Source organism: Schistosoma mansoni, chromosome W (genome assembly GCF_000237925.1).
Source record: "Schistosoma mansoni strain Puerto Rico chromosome W, complete genome".
Classification (NCBI taxonomy): domain Eukaryota; kingdom Metazoa; phylum Platyhelminthes; class Trematoda; order Strigeidida; family Schistosomatidae; genus Schistosoma; species Schistosoma mansoni.
The window spans coordinates 21,368,928-21,388,988 of record NC_031502.1 but is presented as its reverse complement, the minus strand read 5'-3'; the positions used below and the strand labels follow the sequence as shown (position 1 = coordinate 21,388,988).

The 20,061-nt window shown below is 36.0% G+C and overlaps 1 protein-coding gene and 1 non-coding gene across 2 annotated transcripts in view; one reads left to right on the top strand and one right to left on the bottom strand.

Annotated features, from left to right (window-relative positions):
* The window catches only part of Smp_130710 (putative axonemal dynein intermediate chain inner arm i1), a gene marked incomplete at both ends in the record, with an annotated part of 32,488 nt that overhangs the window by 711 nt on the left and 11,716 nt on the right, over positions 1-20,061 (top strand). Inside the window, 5 exons of the mRNA XM_018788950.1 lie at positions 6,974-7,178; positions 11,431-11,531; positions 12,999-13,101; positions 16,074-16,387; positions 18,688-18,894. Coding sequence (XP_018654442.1) covers positions 6,974-7,178; positions 11,431-11,531; positions 12,999-13,101; positions 16,074-16,387; positions 18,688-18,894 — 930 coding nt within the window. The remainder of the gene's footprint in view (positions 1-6,973; positions 7,179-11,430; positions 11,532-12,998; positions 13,102-16,073; positions 16,388-18,687; positions 18,895-20,061) is intronic.
* On the bottom strand, positions 7,626-7,697 carry Smp_tRNA_02114_Pseudo_TTG.1.1. Its single transcript has one exon. It is a non-coding gene (tRNA).

The window sequence follows — 20,061 nt, the reverse complement described above, 5'->3', positions numbered from 1 at the left end:
TCTGGCTCAAGACTGATAGGTCCTGAGTTCGAATCTCGCGAGTGTGGGATCGTGGATGCGCTCCGCCACTGAGGAGTCCCATAATAGGACGAAACGGCCGTCCAGAGCTTCCAGGTTTTCCATAGTGGTCTAGCTTCAATTGACTCATGATCTCAACTCTATAAAATTACTAAAATCTCCACAAAACCACTTCTCGAATAATTAATGGTTAGAAAGTGATTATTTACTAGGTATTAAGGACTATCAATCAAGATTTAATGTTATATCAGTTAGAAGATACACAATTTCATCTAAGATTTCATAGATATTATACTAGGGCAACTTCAGGTTTATTGAGTTCAAGTGATTATAGGTTTAGGCCTTCATTTGCTTTTGTTATCATCTGAAATAGTGATTTAGTTCTTTTCACAGGATAAATACCATTTCTTACTGTTATAACGGTCCTTTTTGCTTTTTAAACGCGAATGGGACGTTACCTTAACTTTGATGAATATCTACACTAGATTACCTCCCAGTGTCTATTCTACAGGACTTTAACATACGTGATTAGCCCGATTAGAACGTAAATATATTTCCACACAGAAACCCAACACAACCCAACAACAAATGGACAATCAAATAATAATAATTAATAATAAGGATAGGGGAATATATAACTCGTCTGACACCTGTCAGACTAACTACATGTCTGACTAAACAGACAACCAATCATTATCATCTTCGCTAACACGTCACCTACTATAACACAAAACGGGTCGAGAAAAGAACTCAGCGATTATTAGAATCCATTGATAAGGCTGTAATGAGGTTGCTAGTTTGAGTGACTCAATATCATAGTGTACTCTGTTTAGTGTCATGTAGTTAGAGGATGTAGTTAGGTGTATCTAAATCAATGTTTCATATTAGTTTTCACACTTCATAAGACTTAGAGAAATAATATTCATCATATGGTGTTATAATATTCAATAGTAACCGATTTTCGATAACAAAACTTGAAATCTTAGATAATACATTCTAACTGGTTTATTTTTATGGTTACTTCAACTTACCTAATACACTTTATTGGAATCATGAACCTATCAATGTCAGACCACCGTTTTAAACCTGGACACACTGGACGACCAGTACGTCCTAGTATGAGACTTCTGAGAAGTGCGCACTCACAAACCATCATGCGGCTTTAGAACCCAGAATTTTTGGCCTCATGAAAACACTTAACTTTTATACTATTGAACCAGGATCCCATGGCGTTACTGTCTGAATTCTACCGATCCATACTGTTGTGCAACCATCTTCCATTGCCTTCGGTAGATAACTGCCTCACAGCCGACACAGTTGAACTCCATTGGTCATGACTTCCTACCAGAACTCTGAGAATTACCTTTCGAATCTAGTCACTAATGAGCATACGATAATTTTTTTGTTTGGGGTCGTGGAGACCGTTGAATTTCAATGGTGGTCTAACACGGATCGGTTTATGATTTAAATGAATATCAACAATCTCCACAACCCCAAATATAAAAATATCTTATAAATATCTACTAATGTTTGACTCGAATCATTTCCAGTTACACAATGAATAAAAACATTGAGTCTATCTTTCGGGTTATTCTATATAGGGCCAAATCAACCTATGCTAGTGGATCCTAGGTATTCTATCATCATGCAATTACCCTTAATTGTATGGTCATAGTATAATTGTCAACACATCCTTACTACATATAATCATTCTCTTTATGGTTAATATGTTAGGTTTTATTTACAAGCTTCTGATTGTAGTACACAAACCTTTATAGTTTACCTCATATATCATTAGCACAGCATAACTCAGTATTGGTCACAATTATTCCTGAAATACATGAGAACGAAACAAGTTCATAAACCAAATGTGAATTCGTGTCATCTTTGGTAGGCTGGAAGATTTAGTTGGATATGGATATTTCTAGCTCTTGTTTACAAACTCCTTGTATTGTGGATTTCGTACGCGGGATCTCAGATGCGTACTGTTCAGGAGTCTCATACTAGGACGAAACGGCCGTCTAGTGCTTTCAGGTTTTCACTGGTAGTCTAGCTTATGTCGACTCGTGAATTCAACTTTAAAAATACTACAATCTCCTTGAATCCCCATACTATTTTGCTGTGCTAGATGTCATATAAATGTATATAAAATACTTTAGAAAAAGTTTGAGACCAGGGTTGTAATTTTATTACTTATTTAACCATTCAGAATCCATCTATTTTTCATAGTCGATATAACTGAGATGCAGTTTATTGATTAAGATACTAAGCATTTACAAGATACAACGCCATTCTGTGGTTTGCTATTGATTTCAACTGATTTAAGTAGTATGGAAGAGACTATAATTTATGGATGACCTTTGAACGAATCTTGAATGACCTTGAGAAATATTAGCCAATCAGTAAGCAGTCAGTATAGAGTAAAAATATATTATACTAAACCAAATAATTAAAGTGGATACACTTCTTTTATATGGTCCAAAAACTTGTCAAGATAAGAAAGAGGTTCAAAGGTTCTAGAATCGTAATGCATAAGGTAGATGAACTCATCCATATGGCTCTATAATAGTCGATCTCTGGAGCCATGATAAGGTTTCAAAAACTCTCTTAACCTCGATCACATAGCTTAAATATTGTTTGTGTGTATTCCGGTTGTGTAAGTTTGCCATTTTTTTACGCAGTAATACAATACTCATACCACTGAACAGCCGAAGTTTCAGTAACATTTGTGATTATTGCAGCCAATGTTACTGATGGTTTTATTATACAGTTCGCGGCAATTATTATAATTCGATTTAGTCTCAATTTGAATTGAGTGAAAAAGGTTCCTATTCTAGCAGACATCTTCCTCCAACATACATTACATCGAAGGACAACATCACAGTAGTCTGCACAAAGTCTACTAGTCATTTGATTATCGCAATTACAAATAAAGGAACTTCTTAGTAGTTCTATGTCTTCTCTAAAATCCTCTGTGAACTGATTGTACATGCACATTAGGTACTGAAATTGGTGCCGTGACCTTGAAATCGTTCAAACGTTTCTGATTGGCTCGTCCATAAATTATAGTCTCGCCTTAGTATGTATCATTAGTTGGATAAGAAATAGCTGGTGGTAGAAGGTTAAGAAAATCAAAGAAAAGAAATTGAGGACAATGAATGATTATTGTGGTAACGGAAGAACAACAAAATTTGATACAACTGATTGATAGTTACTTATAATAACTTTTGCATAGCAACTATAGTTTGTAGTCGACTGAAAACCCTTCAACTATTATTCTTTTTATTTTATTAGAAGTTAAAACAATTATTCAATCAAATCAAGAAATTTTAACTGAAACTGATTTAAATAAATTAATTAATGTAATTATTACTGAAACTGATACATTTTGGATATTTGATCAACCGCCAAAATTTATTACAGAAGATTCAATTAATTCAAAAGAACAATTAAAACAAAATGAAATTTATAAAACAGTTATGTAGTTTAAATTATCTTTTTTTATATATGGTTTATTTTTTTCTCTCTCATTAGTGAGTGACTTCAAGAGGTATGTCCTGGAGTTCTAGTGAGAAGTAGTGCCTGGTGGAGTTCAACCAGGTCTGTTGTGAGATAGTAACTCACTGAAGACAATGGTGAACGGTTGCTTAGTTTCATGGATTGGTTAAGGTCAGACATTAATACCATTAGATGCCGGCTCAGTGGTCTAGAGGTCAAGCGTCCGCGCGCAAGACCTGTAGGTCCTGAGTACGAATCTCGTGATGTGGGATCGTGGATGCTCACTGTTGAAGAGTCCCACAATAGGATGAAACGGCCGTCTAGTGCTTCTAGGTTTTCCATGGTGGTCTAGCTTCAACTGACTCATAACTTAAACTATAAAATTACTAAAAAATCTCCGCAAAACCCTCTTCTGACAAAGGAAATACCACTGATTAAAATATCCCTGATAGAAAAATAATTGCAAACAACTTGAACTACTATTTATAAGTAAGTAGTGTAACATACAGCACAAAGAAAACTCAAACAAGGAAGAAATCAAAGGGTATGACATTCTAAAATAACCAAAATAACTATTCGACACTTATTGATTTACGATACTCTTCTCTATGATTTCGGTTTGAAATATACTCAAAATAACCTGATTGTATGATACTACTCATTTTTAAGAGTTTAGATTTTCTCATTGCTAATGGTAAAGATCGAAGTTGATCTGTCTTTTCTGAGATATGTACATCCTGAGTAAATTATCTCGATACTGACATTAAATGTATATTTATCAGTGGAAATCAGTAAGTTCAATGCGTTCCACTTTACTTTCAAAAATATTGCGATTTAATAACAAGATCAAGGCAATCTATTCAAAATGTACGTATGCTAAAAGAGACTGATTCAAATTGAACACTTAACACTTAAAAGGAATGGAATATTCTAACTCTTAGAAACTTACTTACTTACTTACTTACTTACTTACGCCTATTACTCCTAATGGAGCATAGGCTACCAACCAGCATAATTTTTTCTGGTTAGCGTTTTCTAGCGAGTTGGTTTTCTACGGGATGGGGTCGCTAACCCCATGCCCAACTCTCCTCCTTTACCAGGGCTTGGGACCGGCAGTAGATCCCAGAGGAGCTACAGGCGGAGCAATAATACAATCCATCCTTGTTGAAAAAGCTACTGTCTGACTGAACTCCGTAACTCATAAGATGACGTTAAGCTTTGTAAATAAAATAGTATTGGGTTCAAGTCCTTGTATGAACATTACCACTGAGATTCAAGTATATTCAACTCACTATTCCAATCTAGTAGGAGATCAATTCCTCGGATTCCGCTGTTAGCCATTATTCAACCTTACATAATCATCAAATCATATTTATCTTGTTTAAATAAATTATAGAATGCTGATAGGTATAATAACTCAGATTTATTTTAAACTTAAGTTAATATTCAACCATTGAAATTAAGAATGAAACAATCATTTCTCAAAGTTTCCTAAGATCAGTTGTTTAAATGACCTTATTTTCATGAAACTGTTGTTGTTGTAATACCGGTTCAAATTTTGGAAGTAGTACTATGGTGTGTATTACTGATGTCAATAGATATAAGTAGTATGTATCACCAATCGAAAGTAAAATACCTGGAGGCAGAAGGTTAAGAAGATAGAAGAAGAAGAGAGAAAGAGAACAGAGAGTGATTGGTGTGGAAACAAAGGAACAATGAAATCGGAGACGATTGATCGACATTTTGAAAATGAAGTATTTACTGTATGGTACTCCGATTTTACTAAGTCGAAAGTGAAATGTCTGGAGGCAGAAGGTTAAGAAGGTCGAAGAGAACTACAACAGAGAATGATTGATGTGGAAACGAAGGGACAATGAAGTCTTTACTGTATGATTCTTGGACTTTACTAAGTAATTCTGTAATTTTGTATTCACATACATTCGATTGTCCCCACTTGTATTCTCGTTCACTATAGTCTAATTTTTCAAAGGTTACGGATAAACCTGTCTAATGATCGTCTAAGATTACCTAAAACCAACTGTTTTTAACCGACATAAACAAATTATCACATTGAATCAGTTCATTAATTGGGTTAATCACCACGCCATCTAAGATATAACAATTCGCTTTCAGTTACTCCCTTAATATCTTACCTTCTCTTTTCCAATATCTGGTCAACTATGCAATGAATCAATTACTTTTAAAAGTATGATTACTGTTTCCAAATGAAAAGAACAATCGTTTATATCATAAATATGAAATCGATTTCTTATTTTTTTTGTTTTAATACTTACTTACTTACTTACACCTGTTACTCCTCGTGGAGGAGCATAGGCCAGACATCAATATTCTCCATCGAACCCTGTCCTAGGCAATCCTTTCCATTTCTTTCCAGTTTACATTAATCTTTTTCATATTTACTTCTATTTCCCGACGTAATGTGTTCTTTGGCTTTGCTCTTTTCTACTTCCCTTAAGGATTCCATATTAAGGCTTGCCTCGTGATGTAGTTTGGTGATTTCCTCAATGTACATCCTATCCTTTTCCAAAGTCTTTTCTTAATTTTCTCTTCAACTGGAAGCTGGTTTTTCCTCTCCTACAGAAGGTTGTTGCTGATGGTATCCAGCCAGTGGATGTTGAGAACTTTGCGAAGACAACTGTTTATAAATATTTGTACCTTCTTTTGTTTTAATAAACTAAAACTAATTAAACCAGTCATTGATATTCATTTCACATTGCATGCAATGTCAAGTCAATGAGACTAATGACCACATTACAACTTGGTCGATAGCATTCGATCTACACTAAGAAGGACCTGATACATATGACATTGATCACCACCCAGTGATTAATCAATTGTAAAGACATTGTGTTGGATTTATTTTCACTGAAGACGAACCTATTCGATTGATTTCACTGAGCAAATACAATCTGATTAAGAATACTACCGAACAGGATACTTTATTCATACTTCTTACCTAATGATGTAATTCAATGTGTTGAAATAGTTATATCATAGTTTAGTAAACCAGAACACTAGCTGGGGACAATCGAATGTATTTAAGCACGAATTACAGACTATCTCACTAAATTCTGATAACCATACAGTAAATAGTAACAATCAATTATAAGATGGTGGTTGGAGGTGGTCAACAGGATTCGATCAGCACTAAGAAGGACTTGACACGAATAACATTGATCACCACCCAGTGATCAATCAATTGTGAACAATCAATTGTCTCAATCTTCACTGTTTCTTCTGTAAATATCAGTCCATCTTCTCTGATTTCATTGTTCATGCATTTTCGTACCGATTGCGCTTCATTCCTGTTCGTTCCTTATCGATCTTTTGCCAAAATACATTCTATATCTGTTCATCACCATATACTACTTATATGGTTATAAGTAAACCACACCACAATGTTTTATTTTATTATATTTCTTCTTTTATTTAATAGTTAATTACATCAAAAATTGGTAATGATCAATTTATTGAACATGGTATGAATACATTGAATTTACCATTAATGAATAAATTAATTCAAACTGAATGTATCCATTTAAAAGATAAATCATGTATGGCTAGTAATTGGGATATGGTTGATACATATGAGAAAGAAATAGAAGAAAAAGAAGAAGAAACAAAAAGAAATTTGTTACCAGGTAATAGAATAATTTTTTTGAAGTTTTCTTCGTTTTTTCTTCCCTCCCTCCTCCCACCCAACTCCGTCTGTAGCTCCTCCAGGGGCTACTGCCGGTCCCAAGCCCAGGTAAAGGAGGAGGGTTGTGCATGGGGTTAGCGACCCCATCCCGTAGATAACCAACTCGCTAAAAAAACGCTAACCAGAAAAATTATTCAAACCTCCTCCCACCCACTATCTATGAACAAGATCACTTGATATTGTTTGTTTGAATCTTCTCATTGATGTTAAGGACTGAAAATGAACAGTCTTCTTATTGGCATTTGTGCGTACTGTGCGTATTGAATCAATATTACCTTAATTCACAAGCATTATAAGCAAAGATAGATACTGGCTAGCAGTGAAATTAAGCACAAACGCCTCATCCTTTTCGGGACTGGTCGACTGGATGTACTTGCATCTGAGTTGATGTTCACTCTGGGACTCGAACCCAGTTCCTTTCGCTTCAAACGCCATCGCATTATCCACTTAGCTACTTCACCCCGTTGCACAATGAGGTGGCTATCAGGACTCGATAACTAAGTGGATAATGCGATAGAGTTCGAAGCGAACGGTACTGTACTAGGTCCGAGTCCCTGAGATGTAAGTACATTAAGTTGATCAGTCCCAAATAGGACGGAACGCGCGTCCTTGATTCCTCTGCTAGCTACTATCTATCTTTGCTTATGAACAAGATAATTTTATAGTGTCACTTAAACAAGAATTATTCAGTGTGTAATGAAAGAGAACACAAATGGGGATACAAGATTACAGAATTACTTACTAAAATCTAAGAACCGTACAGTAAATTCTTCATTTGCAAAATGTTAATCAATCATTTCAGATTCTGTTGTTCTTCCGTTTTCACACCAATCATTCTCTGTTACCGTTCTTTTTTCTTAGATCTTCTTAACCTTGTTCCATCAGACATTTCACTTTCGATTGATGATACATGCAACGTATGTCTATCGACATCAGTAGTACACATCACAAGTGTATAATGCTTGTTATCCTCTATTTTAAAGAGTACACTACATTGGTATGCTTTGTTGATTCATGCAATAAGCTATATGGAATCATAGAAATTGAAGTAGTTGGTAAATGCATGAATTCAGTCAACTTTATGAACGAAGATAGTATACATACATTTGTTTCAAACTTGGTTAATTGTATACTTCAATTCTTAGTGTTTGATAGAATTGAATGGATGTGGGTATATACTTCAATTTCATAAACTCAGGGTCGATGGATTATTGTCTTAGGATATGAACTAAAGGATTTTGTCTGAGAAGAAATTTTCAAATCCATTCATTTGGTGGAGATTTTATGTACTAACGCAATCACTCCACTCCATTTTACCCAAACCAAAAGTCAACGGAAGAAGTGAAATCCAATACCATCCACCAAATAAATTGTGTTAAGTGTGATAAACACTACACTGGGTAAAGTGAACGCGTTGTTTACTTATGTACCCACAAATATAAGCAATCACTAGGACAACATGTTACGTTATCACTGATATTAATATGTGCTGACAATTATATGGACATAAGTGACACTAAGAAGATGTCAAAAGTTGTAGATCGAGGAGAGTTTAAGAATGTCAGAGAATTTCTGAAGGCAAATTCTTTAGATCACTCAGCATCCGATAGACATATTAAATTAGACTCAATCTATTCCAAAGAGGTCAGTCAACAACCTGACTAAAAGTTAACAAATCGAAACAGTCATGTTGAATACAAAGATAACTAAAGACATTAAAGCCTATAAAGATAAGGTGGCTTCGAAGCATTGCTCGTATATCCTGGGACCACCGGGTAAGTAATGCAGTTGTTAGGAAACGGGAACTAGGTAAGGATGGCAAATTGATTGATGAAGTAGTGACACTCCAAAAGTTGAGATGGCTGGGACACGTGTTACGTATGCCCAACCACTGACTGCCCAAACGTGCAATGTTTTATGGTGTAGGAGTAGGTTGGAAGAAAGCTAGGGGTGGCCAGACCAAAATGTGGCACAAATCCATGAATTCATTGACAATTGGACTGAGCCATGTTGATAGGTGTAGACTACTTGATTGGGGTCCGTGAGATGATAGCATCCGATGGTTAGAGACCTTGAATGACATGGCTCAAAATCGTTCGCAATGGCGAAGGTGCATCCACTCTTTGTGTTCTGCCAAATTCTAATCTTCTGAATTCTTCACGTCCCTTCCTTTTTTTTCTCCTTCCAAATTTATTTCACTGGATTATACTCCTTAAATAACATGTTCAAACCCTAATCTTTCTGATTACTACTTATACTCTTACTTCTTCTACCACTATGGGATTTGAATCGACAACTGCATCACTGTGCTAATGTGGTATGACAACTCGAACTGATGTACGTACATAGGAAGTTCTACGTTGTGATTGACTGACTGACTGACTGATAAAGATAACCAATCACAATTAAGACCACTGAAATAAATCCCTACAGACAACATCTTACCTAGAGATTACAGATATATCTGATGAATAAGCTCTTGACAACATACATTCAAGGTAAGATAGAGGAGTAAATCACTTTGTTTTAATGATTTCGAAATTTTATTTTTCTATCTTTTAAATACTAATAAAGATAATTCACATAGAAAGAAAGTTGGAAACGATTTAAACAACGACCATTTTGATAGTTCAATAAAAACTACATTGAATCAAAAGAATATTCTATTACAACCAGATGATGGTGGACCATTGGAGAGTAGTTTAAGTAGTGGAAAAACTAGGACAAGTCAAGGATTTGAATCAAGTCAGTATACAACAAGTAAGTGAAATCAGAAGGAGGTTTTGTGGATATTATAGTAATTTTCATAGTTGAGATCATGAGTCAAATGAAACTAGACCACCATGGAAAGCCTAGAAGCACTGGACAGTCGTTTCGTCCCAATGTGGGACTCCTCAGCAGTGCGCATCCCGCCTGGTGAGATTCGAACCCAAGACCTATCAATTAAAATTGGATGATGGCTCAGTGGTCTAGAGGTTAAGCGCTTGTACGCGAGACTGATAGGTCCTGAGTTTGAATCTCGCGTGGTGGGATCGTTGATGCGCACTATTGACGAGTCTCACAATAGGACGAAACGACTGTCCAGTGTTTCCACGTTTTCCATGATGGTCTAGTTTCATTTGATTCATGATCTCAACTATTGAAAGTAAGTGAAAGTTGTAGAGATATTATATGTAAAATGAAGAAAATAATATCATATCGATTAAATCAAGTGAATTCAAGAGTGATGTGAGAGATTATTCGATCTAAAAGATCCAATCAGAATACCACTATCATGTAAGAACTCCGAATTCTAGAAAAATGGTAAAACTATAGAGGGTTAGGAGTTTCAAAATTGTAACTTGTTAATTTACTCTGTAACTAATAGTTCTGTAATCAGGACAGGTCCTTATCTTTAGTCTCCCATCTTTTAAAACCAACCTTCTAACCTTAAAATTTCTTGATCCTACCTTATAAACCTTGATGCTACCTCCTATCCCTAACACTTCTGACCGAAATAATATCAACCTTGAAAACTCATTTCACAAAAAGGCCAACATACAATCCTTTCAAGACACGATATTCAGTGAAAATCGTGTGTTTTAGTAACGAGCTATCCTCAACAACGTTTCAAATTTGCCCATCGGTTAGCTTCATTTCGATTGATCACCAAATGCTGTCGGTATGGTACAGTTTTACCGTAGGGTGTTTTTCTTTCAAATTATTGAAGCTTCGATTCTGAATTAACTTCAATTTTTGAATCAACAATTTTTTAAATGTTATAAACAAAGATGGATAATGGCTAGCAGTGGAATCCAGTTTGACGCGCGTTTCGTCCTATTTGGGACTCGTCAGCTGAAAGTACCTGCATCACAGAGTTGATGTTCACTCTACGACTCGAACCCAATACCTTTCGCTTCAAATGCCATCATGTTATCCGCTCAGCTACTGAGTCTTGATAGTCACTTGATGGTTGAAAGTTTGATGAATAGTTTATGTATAACTAACAAGTTCATTTCTTTGGGCATGATCACAAACGCATCAAGTTGTTACACAACATCATATATAGATAGTTACGAGAGCAGTTTAAAAAGCTCTATCTGTTTTACTAATCACTCTAGTTAAATATTTTGTTTCTAAGGCATTTTTTTATATATGATCCTTAACGGTTACTATCCATAATCACCTAACTTATTATTATTGTTCATTTACAGATAATACAATGAATACTAATTCTGAATCAGATCTTATATTTATTCATGATAACGCTATAAATCAACTCAATCAATTAACTAATGAATTAGGATTACTTGAGGTCAGTAATAAAACTGTTTTTCTAACCTTTTTTTCTCTCATAATCTTGGATCATCTAATTTAAATGTATTTATATTAGTTGAGATCATGAGTCAATTGAAGCTAGACTAGTCTATCGGTTAATTGATGTGGCGTGAGACTGGTAAGTCCTGGGTTCGAATCCCGCAAGGCGGGATCGTGAGTGCGCATTGCCACTGAGGAGTCCCAAAATAGGATGAAACGGCCATCCAGTGCTTCTAGGTTTTCCATGATGGTCTAGCTCCAATCGACTCGTGATCTCAGCTCTATAAAATTACTAAAATCTCCATGAAACCCCCTTCTTAAATGTATGTAGTCCTATTAGTCTCTAAAAGTTGAAATGAACAATGAAATAAGTTTTGTAGACTGGCATTTTTGTTATATCTTAAGATCTCCTGAATGCCCTGTTAATGTATAAATTGATAATATCGCCAATTAGAGGGCAGTGAATTATCGATCGGACCAATGACACACAAAAAACGTACGAGCAGTCTAGAGTACTTGTTGGTTCTGCTTTCTGCCTAGCCCAGCCAGTTAAGTCCAGAACACCAATCTCAGCCTCTGCGGTATGAATCATTACTCTCAAACATACTGAGTTTATATACCAATCAAACTGAGCGCATCGCACCATAAAATAGAAAATAATATTTGTACAAGAATTAGCCAAAAGTGGCTGTGAATAGGGGGAACAGTAATCAATAGACTGGGGATAACTCAGGAATGGTAAATCGTACAGTAATAGTCTCTGAGTCAAAATAAAGCTTATACTAAGAGGGACACAAATATGAATAGTTTAGTTACTTAGCAATTATACAATAGGAAGTATACATATCATATTGGTCTATAAGTAGTTCTCAAAGTAACCATTCATAAATCTCCACGGGATATAACAAAAACACTATATTCAATCCATAATTCTATCATTGTCTTTAACTTCCTTCCCATCTTTCATGATTAATGTTCCTTTCTAGTCTTTTCTAATGATTTTTCACAGCTATTATTTAGCTATTTATCTTGACCTGAACATATTTTAAATAACCAGTTAGTATATAGTTGAAATCATGAGTCAATTGAAGCTAGACCATCATGGAAAACCTAGAAGAACTAGATGACCGTTTCGTCCTATTGTGGGACTCCTTAGTAGCAGTGCGCTTCCACGATCCTGCCTCGTGAGATTCGAACCTAGGACCTATCAGTCCCGCGCGCGAACACTTAACCTCTAGAATCACTGAGCCGGTCAGCATCCAACGTTGTTAATGTCTTACTTCAACTAATCCACGAAATGGAGCAACCATTCACCATTGTCTCCAGCGAGTTACTATCTCCCAACAGACCTGGTTGAACTCCACTGATTAATTAAATATCCTAATTATAATTCAGAATTGTTTCGTTTTTTTCATATTTATTTGTTTAAATTTGCTTTCCCCTCCCCCCCCGTAAATTTTTTTAGACTCCAAAAATGAAAAATGATTTAAATAATATGGAACGTGCATTAAATATAAATTTATATCGTGATAAATTATTCAAATATCAAAGTTTACTATTAAAGGAATGTAAGTTTATATTGAACATTTAACCGTTTGTCACTTCAAACAACGTGAAAAGGTCATTTGAGTTATTTTTGTTTCTGGTTAGCGTTTTCGAGTTGCCAACCCCATGCCCAACCCTCCTCTCTTATCTGGGCTTAGGACCGGCAGTAACCTCAAAGAGGCTCCAGATAGAGTTAATAAGGACAATATTATTACTCAATTAACTTGATATTGTTTTACTTTAATCTTCTCATTGATGTTTAGGACTGTAGTTGATCAGTCACTTATTGGCATATATGTATCCTGTGAAGATTGCTTCAGTATTACCTTAATTCACAAGCATTATAAGCAAAGATGGATGGTGGCTTGCATTTGAATCTAGGACATACGTTTCATCCTATTTGGGACCGATCAACTGGATGTACCTTTACACAAGCAATCGGCTATCAGGACTCAGTAGCTAAGTGTTTCAAGTGAAAAGTATTGGGTTCGAGTCCTTGAGTGAACATCGACCGTGGGATGCAGATATATCCAGCTGAAGAGTCCCAAATAGGACGAAATGCGCGTCAAACTGGATTCCACTGCTAGCCACCATCCATCTTTGCGTATAATATTACCACTAGTTTAGGGTAGAAGTGAGTAAACGTTTTCATTAAAAAAAGTTGCATAAACACAGTATATGTCGTCTAATAAACAAAATATTAATATCCTTTTATGAATAGACTGGCATACATCATTTAATAAATGAAACTGTCATTTATAGACACAGTCACCAGCGTAAAACTATGTTATTTTATCTATGAGATGAATCCAACTGTGCATAACTTTTCTCAATCTATATTCATACATAAACACCGATGGAGGTTAATCCATCACTAGCGAGATCGAACGTCCGGGGTTCAAATCCTGCATGCAGGATCGTGAGTACGAACTGCTGAGGATTTCTATGCTGGGACGAAACGGCTGTCCAATGTTTCCAGGTTTTCAGTGGTAGTCTAACATTGATCCATTCATGATATCAATCTAATTCATAGTAATCAACAATCATTTTCCTTGTCGTAATGTCTAATTCTGACCTTACATTTGCATCTGTTTGTTAAGATCTAAGTCTTGACTTACTAGGGCCCACAAATGTAGGCTAACTCAAAAACGAAACAAATACTTTACATATAAATGCTTATCCTTTGTCAATGAGGGCAGCCAACTTTGTTTAATGGTTGTTTACTTATGAATACATTGTGCAAATGACTCATATTTATTTTAGCTGACAGTTACAATAAGATATAATCGAGTGTAATATTTATAAAGTCAGGTCTATTTAACGAGACTAGTCACATTCTATTATTTAAATATATATGACCATAGGCATTGGGAACACGGATTTTTGACTAAACAGAATATATGATTGAATTCGATTTAAGCTAGATCATCCTGGAAAACCTGGAAGCAGTGGACGTGACAAGTGGAATCAAACCGTGTCTGTGGTGTGGCAGTTACTCACTGAAGACAATGGTGTACAGTCGCGCCAGCTAAGTGGTCTAGAAGTTAAGCGTCCGCACATGAGACCGAAGAATCTGGGTTCGAATCCCGCCTGCGGGATCGTGGGCGCGCACTGATGAGTCAATCGATACTAGGACGAAACAGCCATTTAGTGCTTCCAGGTTTCCAATGGTAGTATTGCTTAAATCGACTCATGAATTCAACTTTTAAATTACTACAATTTCTACAAACTCTCATTCTACACAGAATATAATGTAGCTGAATGTAAACCACTTTACGAGCCTCAGTCAATCTCTGTCTACGTTAAAGTATAAGCGAAATATACAAGAATATTTCTGGTTAGCGTTTTTTTAAGCGAGTTAGCTTTTTAACGGGATGGGGTCGCTAACCCCATGCCCAACCCTCCTCCTTTACCCAGGCTTGAGACTGGCAGTAGCCCCCGGAGGGGCTATTTATCTATGGAACTCAATATGAAAGGATTTCTCAAGTATGTCTATACTGAATAATGCTTCTTAATAAACTAGTCTCTTAGAATTTTACCTACAGTAGTGAGATAACTTTGAAGACTAGAGTCCTATGTCAGAAGATAACTAGAATAAATTCAGATATCATTTGTTTCCTTAGAGTTCTTAGTCACACCAGAGTATGCTGTTACTTAATTTCTAGCTAAGAGTTGGTAGTTTTAATATTCTACTCCCAAGAATTTCCCTAAAACTAAAGTTATTTCTTTAATCCCTATGTAGTGAACTCATAACTCTTGTTGATTGAATGCTATACTCGGATCCTAAGCTAGTCTCCTAACCCCCAAGCTAGAACTACACAGCGACTTGAACACGAGAGAAAAGGCATAAAATATGCGGGAATCACTTTACTCCAAAGGTTCCTTTATATACAGAAAATATAGGGTTTTTATAGTATTTTAGAAGTCCTTGGGTTTTCTTGAATATTTTAAGAATACTACTAAACATAGTAGCAGTATAGTAATCAGTCAATCAGAACGTATACATGTTATTTTTCATTTTCGTGATATTTCTAACAAAACTTCTAATCAAACGCTGATTGGATAGAATGCTTCTTAATGTTTTCCTGAGCTTATCATGTCTATTGCGAGTAATTTGCAGGATCATCCCAACATGAACGAGAACACAGGCTGGGACAACCATCCAGTAAATCCTTCATTCACAAAATATTCATCACTTATCTTTGTTTTTTGTTGTTTCTTTCGTTTCCATACCAATCAATCGATCAATCTTTGTTCTCCTTCTCTTATCTTCAATTTTCTCAACCTTCTGCCACTGGGTATTCTACTTTCGATTGATAATACATACTACTTATATCTGTTGATATCAGTAGCACGCACCACACCTAGACAGTAGATAGGTTTCAGAATCTAATACATCAGAATATAAATAAGTAATGTGTTGAATAGATACATGTAAATGTCAATAGTTTTACAAATTAAAAAGTAGTTTTCACAAACTTCTGATACATTTTAGATCAATCTAATATGGATTCGGGTATTTCAATGAAACCCAGCCCTGAAATGAGTCAAACATTCACAAATAGTACATCAAATGACCATTTAACTCGACATGAAGCGTCTATGTCGAAGGCGTCATTGTCTACATCACCATTAGCGCCAACAATAGTAACAACATTAAGAAACTTGGGTAGTGTCAATTCAATTCATTCTACACTAAATGATTCTAATACTACAATAAGATCTAGTGAATTATCTAAAAAACAAAATATTAGTCCACAAATTCCTCATGTTATTCCATTATGGCGTTTTCAATGTTCAATGACTAAGGTAAGTATGATAATTTATTGTGAATCTAAATGTGTTATGCTTCGTAGTCAGATTCATAGGATTTCGCAACTCCCAAACTATTTACGTAGACATTGGTACAAAGGGCACCGGATACATATGCGCCACACTTTGTGTGAGGGCTGTGATACTGCCCCGGGTGCCCAAACCGAAACAGGTGGTTTTCTTAGGGGACCACACCAGGAGCCTTTGACCTAAAGATTTGATCCACAAGGCAGTGGAGCATCGTAAGGAGATACAGTCCCATGGTAGCCGGTGACCAACAATTGATTCATACTCCATTCGTTCCATCAGGATCCTGGAGCCCATGTGTACCATTGGTTTGTAATAAGGGTTTTCCAACTCCCCTATGTGAACTTTCCGTGTCCATCAACCCGGTTAAAGCGCCTTACATTCGCTTTTTGTCCTCTCACTTTCGTGAACAACACCCCTGCCACGAGAAGGCAGTGAGTAGGACTTCCCTGGCAGGGGCTCTATATGCGTGGCCATGTGAGAGCATTTGGAGAGGGAGAGCGGACTCTCCCCACTCTCGACCGTACCAGGGCATTTGGGGACAGTAAAAACCCGGAACTATATATGGAAGTTCCTTGTCAAAATGTCAGAAACAATGCTGATGATATATGAGTAACTACACCTAATTGTTCATAATAACTTGAATTTCACTGAAGTCGCTTTTATCACAAGAGATTGAGACATCATATGATCTATTTTATTTTACACAGTATATCAACTTATTATGATTTGAATTTTCAGAAAGAAGCTTATTGCTTGTTGAACCCCTTCAGAATTTGTGTTAGTTTAATTCCAGCCGTATGTCTACAATGTTATATTGAGTTCCGAACTAAGAATAGGTTTTTGTGTGGTCCTTCATTTTTGATGTCAAGTAGATCAGATGATGGTGTTATCGACGGGCGCACCAGTTTTATTGACTCTAAACCTGATTGCAATAGGATCGTATGATGATCATCATTGAATTATATATCTCAGCTATCCTCGTACATATTCATCGGCATAACTCGAGTTTGTGAATAGAGAAATTAAATAAGTCAAATACGAGAATGAATTTTGAATACGTATATTTCATACAATCGCTGATCGGAACAGGCAATCAGGGGAATGATGAGAAGGAAGCGAAAAGAGGAGAGCTACGTGAAACGGATTGAAAAATACATGTGAGCCAACTCGACATGTGATGAATGTGGTAAGCAATACACACACACACACACGATCACATCAAAACAGTCAGGGTTAATAAGTGAATAAGTGATTAGGTCAAAATGTAGTTTATGTAGAATGAATAAATCGGTCTGTCCAGAAGCTAGAATAACTTATGTGGGCTTTATATAATGCCAGCTACTACAGGTTTCTTTAAGGTTAGAGACAATTTTAAGAAATCTCACACTGTTAAACATAATGGTCAATGATAAATGGTTATCATAAGAGAACCTAAGTTGACAATACTAGTGAGACTAATTTATGGACGACCTTTGAGCGACGCTAGAGTGGCGATGGGAGTGTCCACCTAATAACTAGGACCAAATGAGGGTTATCAACCAGTATGAGGAATCAGAATTATGATTTACAGTTGATGGTTAAGGTTACGAATTAGATTTAAAGTTTTCATCACCAATAGACATCAGCTATAATGCCAAAACTCTATTTAACCAAATGAATGAGTGAATTTCGCGTCAAAATCCGAGACCTATTATCTTGTAACTGATTGGTTCGTCCATAATTTATAGTCTCTCCGAAACTCTAATTGATATTGATACGATGAATTATGTAAAAACAGTTCTACTGTACGGAGCTGAAACTTCGAGAACTACCACAACTATCATCAAAACAGTACAATAATCAATGTCCGTTGACCGGATACCATCAGCAACAACTTACTATGAGAGAGAACAAACTAACTTCCAACTGAACAGGAAATCAGGAAGAGACGTTGGGAGTGGATAGGACACACAATGAGGAAATCATCAAACTACACCACGAGGCAAGCGCCGACCTGGAATCATGAAAGCGAAAGGAAAAGAAGAAGGCTGAAGAACATACTGCATCGAGAATCGGAGGCATACATGAAAAGGATGAATAGCAACTGGAAAGAACTGGAAAGGATTGTCCAGGATAGAGTTGGATGGAGAATGCTGATGAACGGCCTTTAGCTCCTCCATGAAGGGTAACAGACGTAAGTGAATAAGTAAGAACTTTGATATTTTCTTTAACTCAAAGCAATTGATAGATAAATGACAACTTACTATATTCTTTTCTTTCAAAAACAGGGTCATAATATATCAGATATGGCATGGAATAAACAAAATCCAAATATTTTAGCTATTGGTTATGGACAATTTGAATATGATAATCAACAAAAAGGTTTAGTATGTTGTTGGTCATTGAAACTTATTGAATATCCTGAACGTTATTATACAACACCAAGTAGTGTAACTGCTATTGGTTGGTCAAATATTCATGCTAATTTATTAGCGGTAAGTTATATATCCATATGCTTGATGATGATGATGATTATTTGGATGATGATGATGATTTGGATGATGATGATGATTTGGATGATGATGATGATGATTTGGATGATGATGATGATTTGGATGATGATGATGATGATAATTCGGATGATGATGATGATGATGATTAGATTAACATATTACTTCTTAACATTTGATTAATTAATTGTAACAACTTACTTAATAATGGTGTCTCTTTTCAACAACAACAACCACAACAGAAAAATCAGCAAATGACTGAAAAACAAAAAAGAAATAAACTAATGTACTCAATCAATTCAATGTGATTATGTCAGCACAATAATTGTGCTAAATGATCCAATCAAATGAGAAGTGGAATGATCAATTACAAAAAATATCAATGTCAGTTTTTGTGTTTTAATGAAATGTGTGATTTAAATTAGTTGGGTTTTTTTGGCGGCAGCATGATCGATTTTAAAGTGAATGAAAGTTTTTTTAATTTACTTTGACAGAATTTCAATTCAAGCAACAAAATGAAATGGGTTGAAGGATTCTGTAATGATTTTCTAGTCATCAATTGGTTGCCATGACAAAATTAAAAAAAATTATTGAATTCATTGATCTGTTTTAATTGCTAATTCGTATAATAATCGTTCAATCTATTAAGTTTCATGTTGTTTTTTTCATTTAGGCAGCAACTTGGTTGACTCTCCTGGTCTCTCACGACCCCGTATGCCCTAGTACGGCTGAGAGTGAGGAGAGTCCACTCTCCCTCTCGAAATGCTATCACAGGGCCACGCGTATACGGTCTCTGACAGGGAAGTCCTACTCACTGCCTTCTCGTGGCATTACTGTTGTTTACGAAATTGAGAGGACGAAAAGTGAGTGTCCGGCACTCTAACCGGGTCAGTGGACACGACGCGTCCACCTAGGGGATTTGAAAAATCCTGCTTACAAACCAATGGTGCACATGGGCTGGCTCCAGTTTCCTGAGCGAACAAATGGTGTATGAATCAATCGTTGGTCATCGGCTACCATGGGACTACATCTCCTCACGATGTTCCACTACCTTGTGGATCAGACCTTCAGATCAAAGGCTCCCTAAGTAAACCATCTGTTTCGTTTGGGCACCTAAGCAGTATCACAGCCGTCACACAAATAGAATGAGAT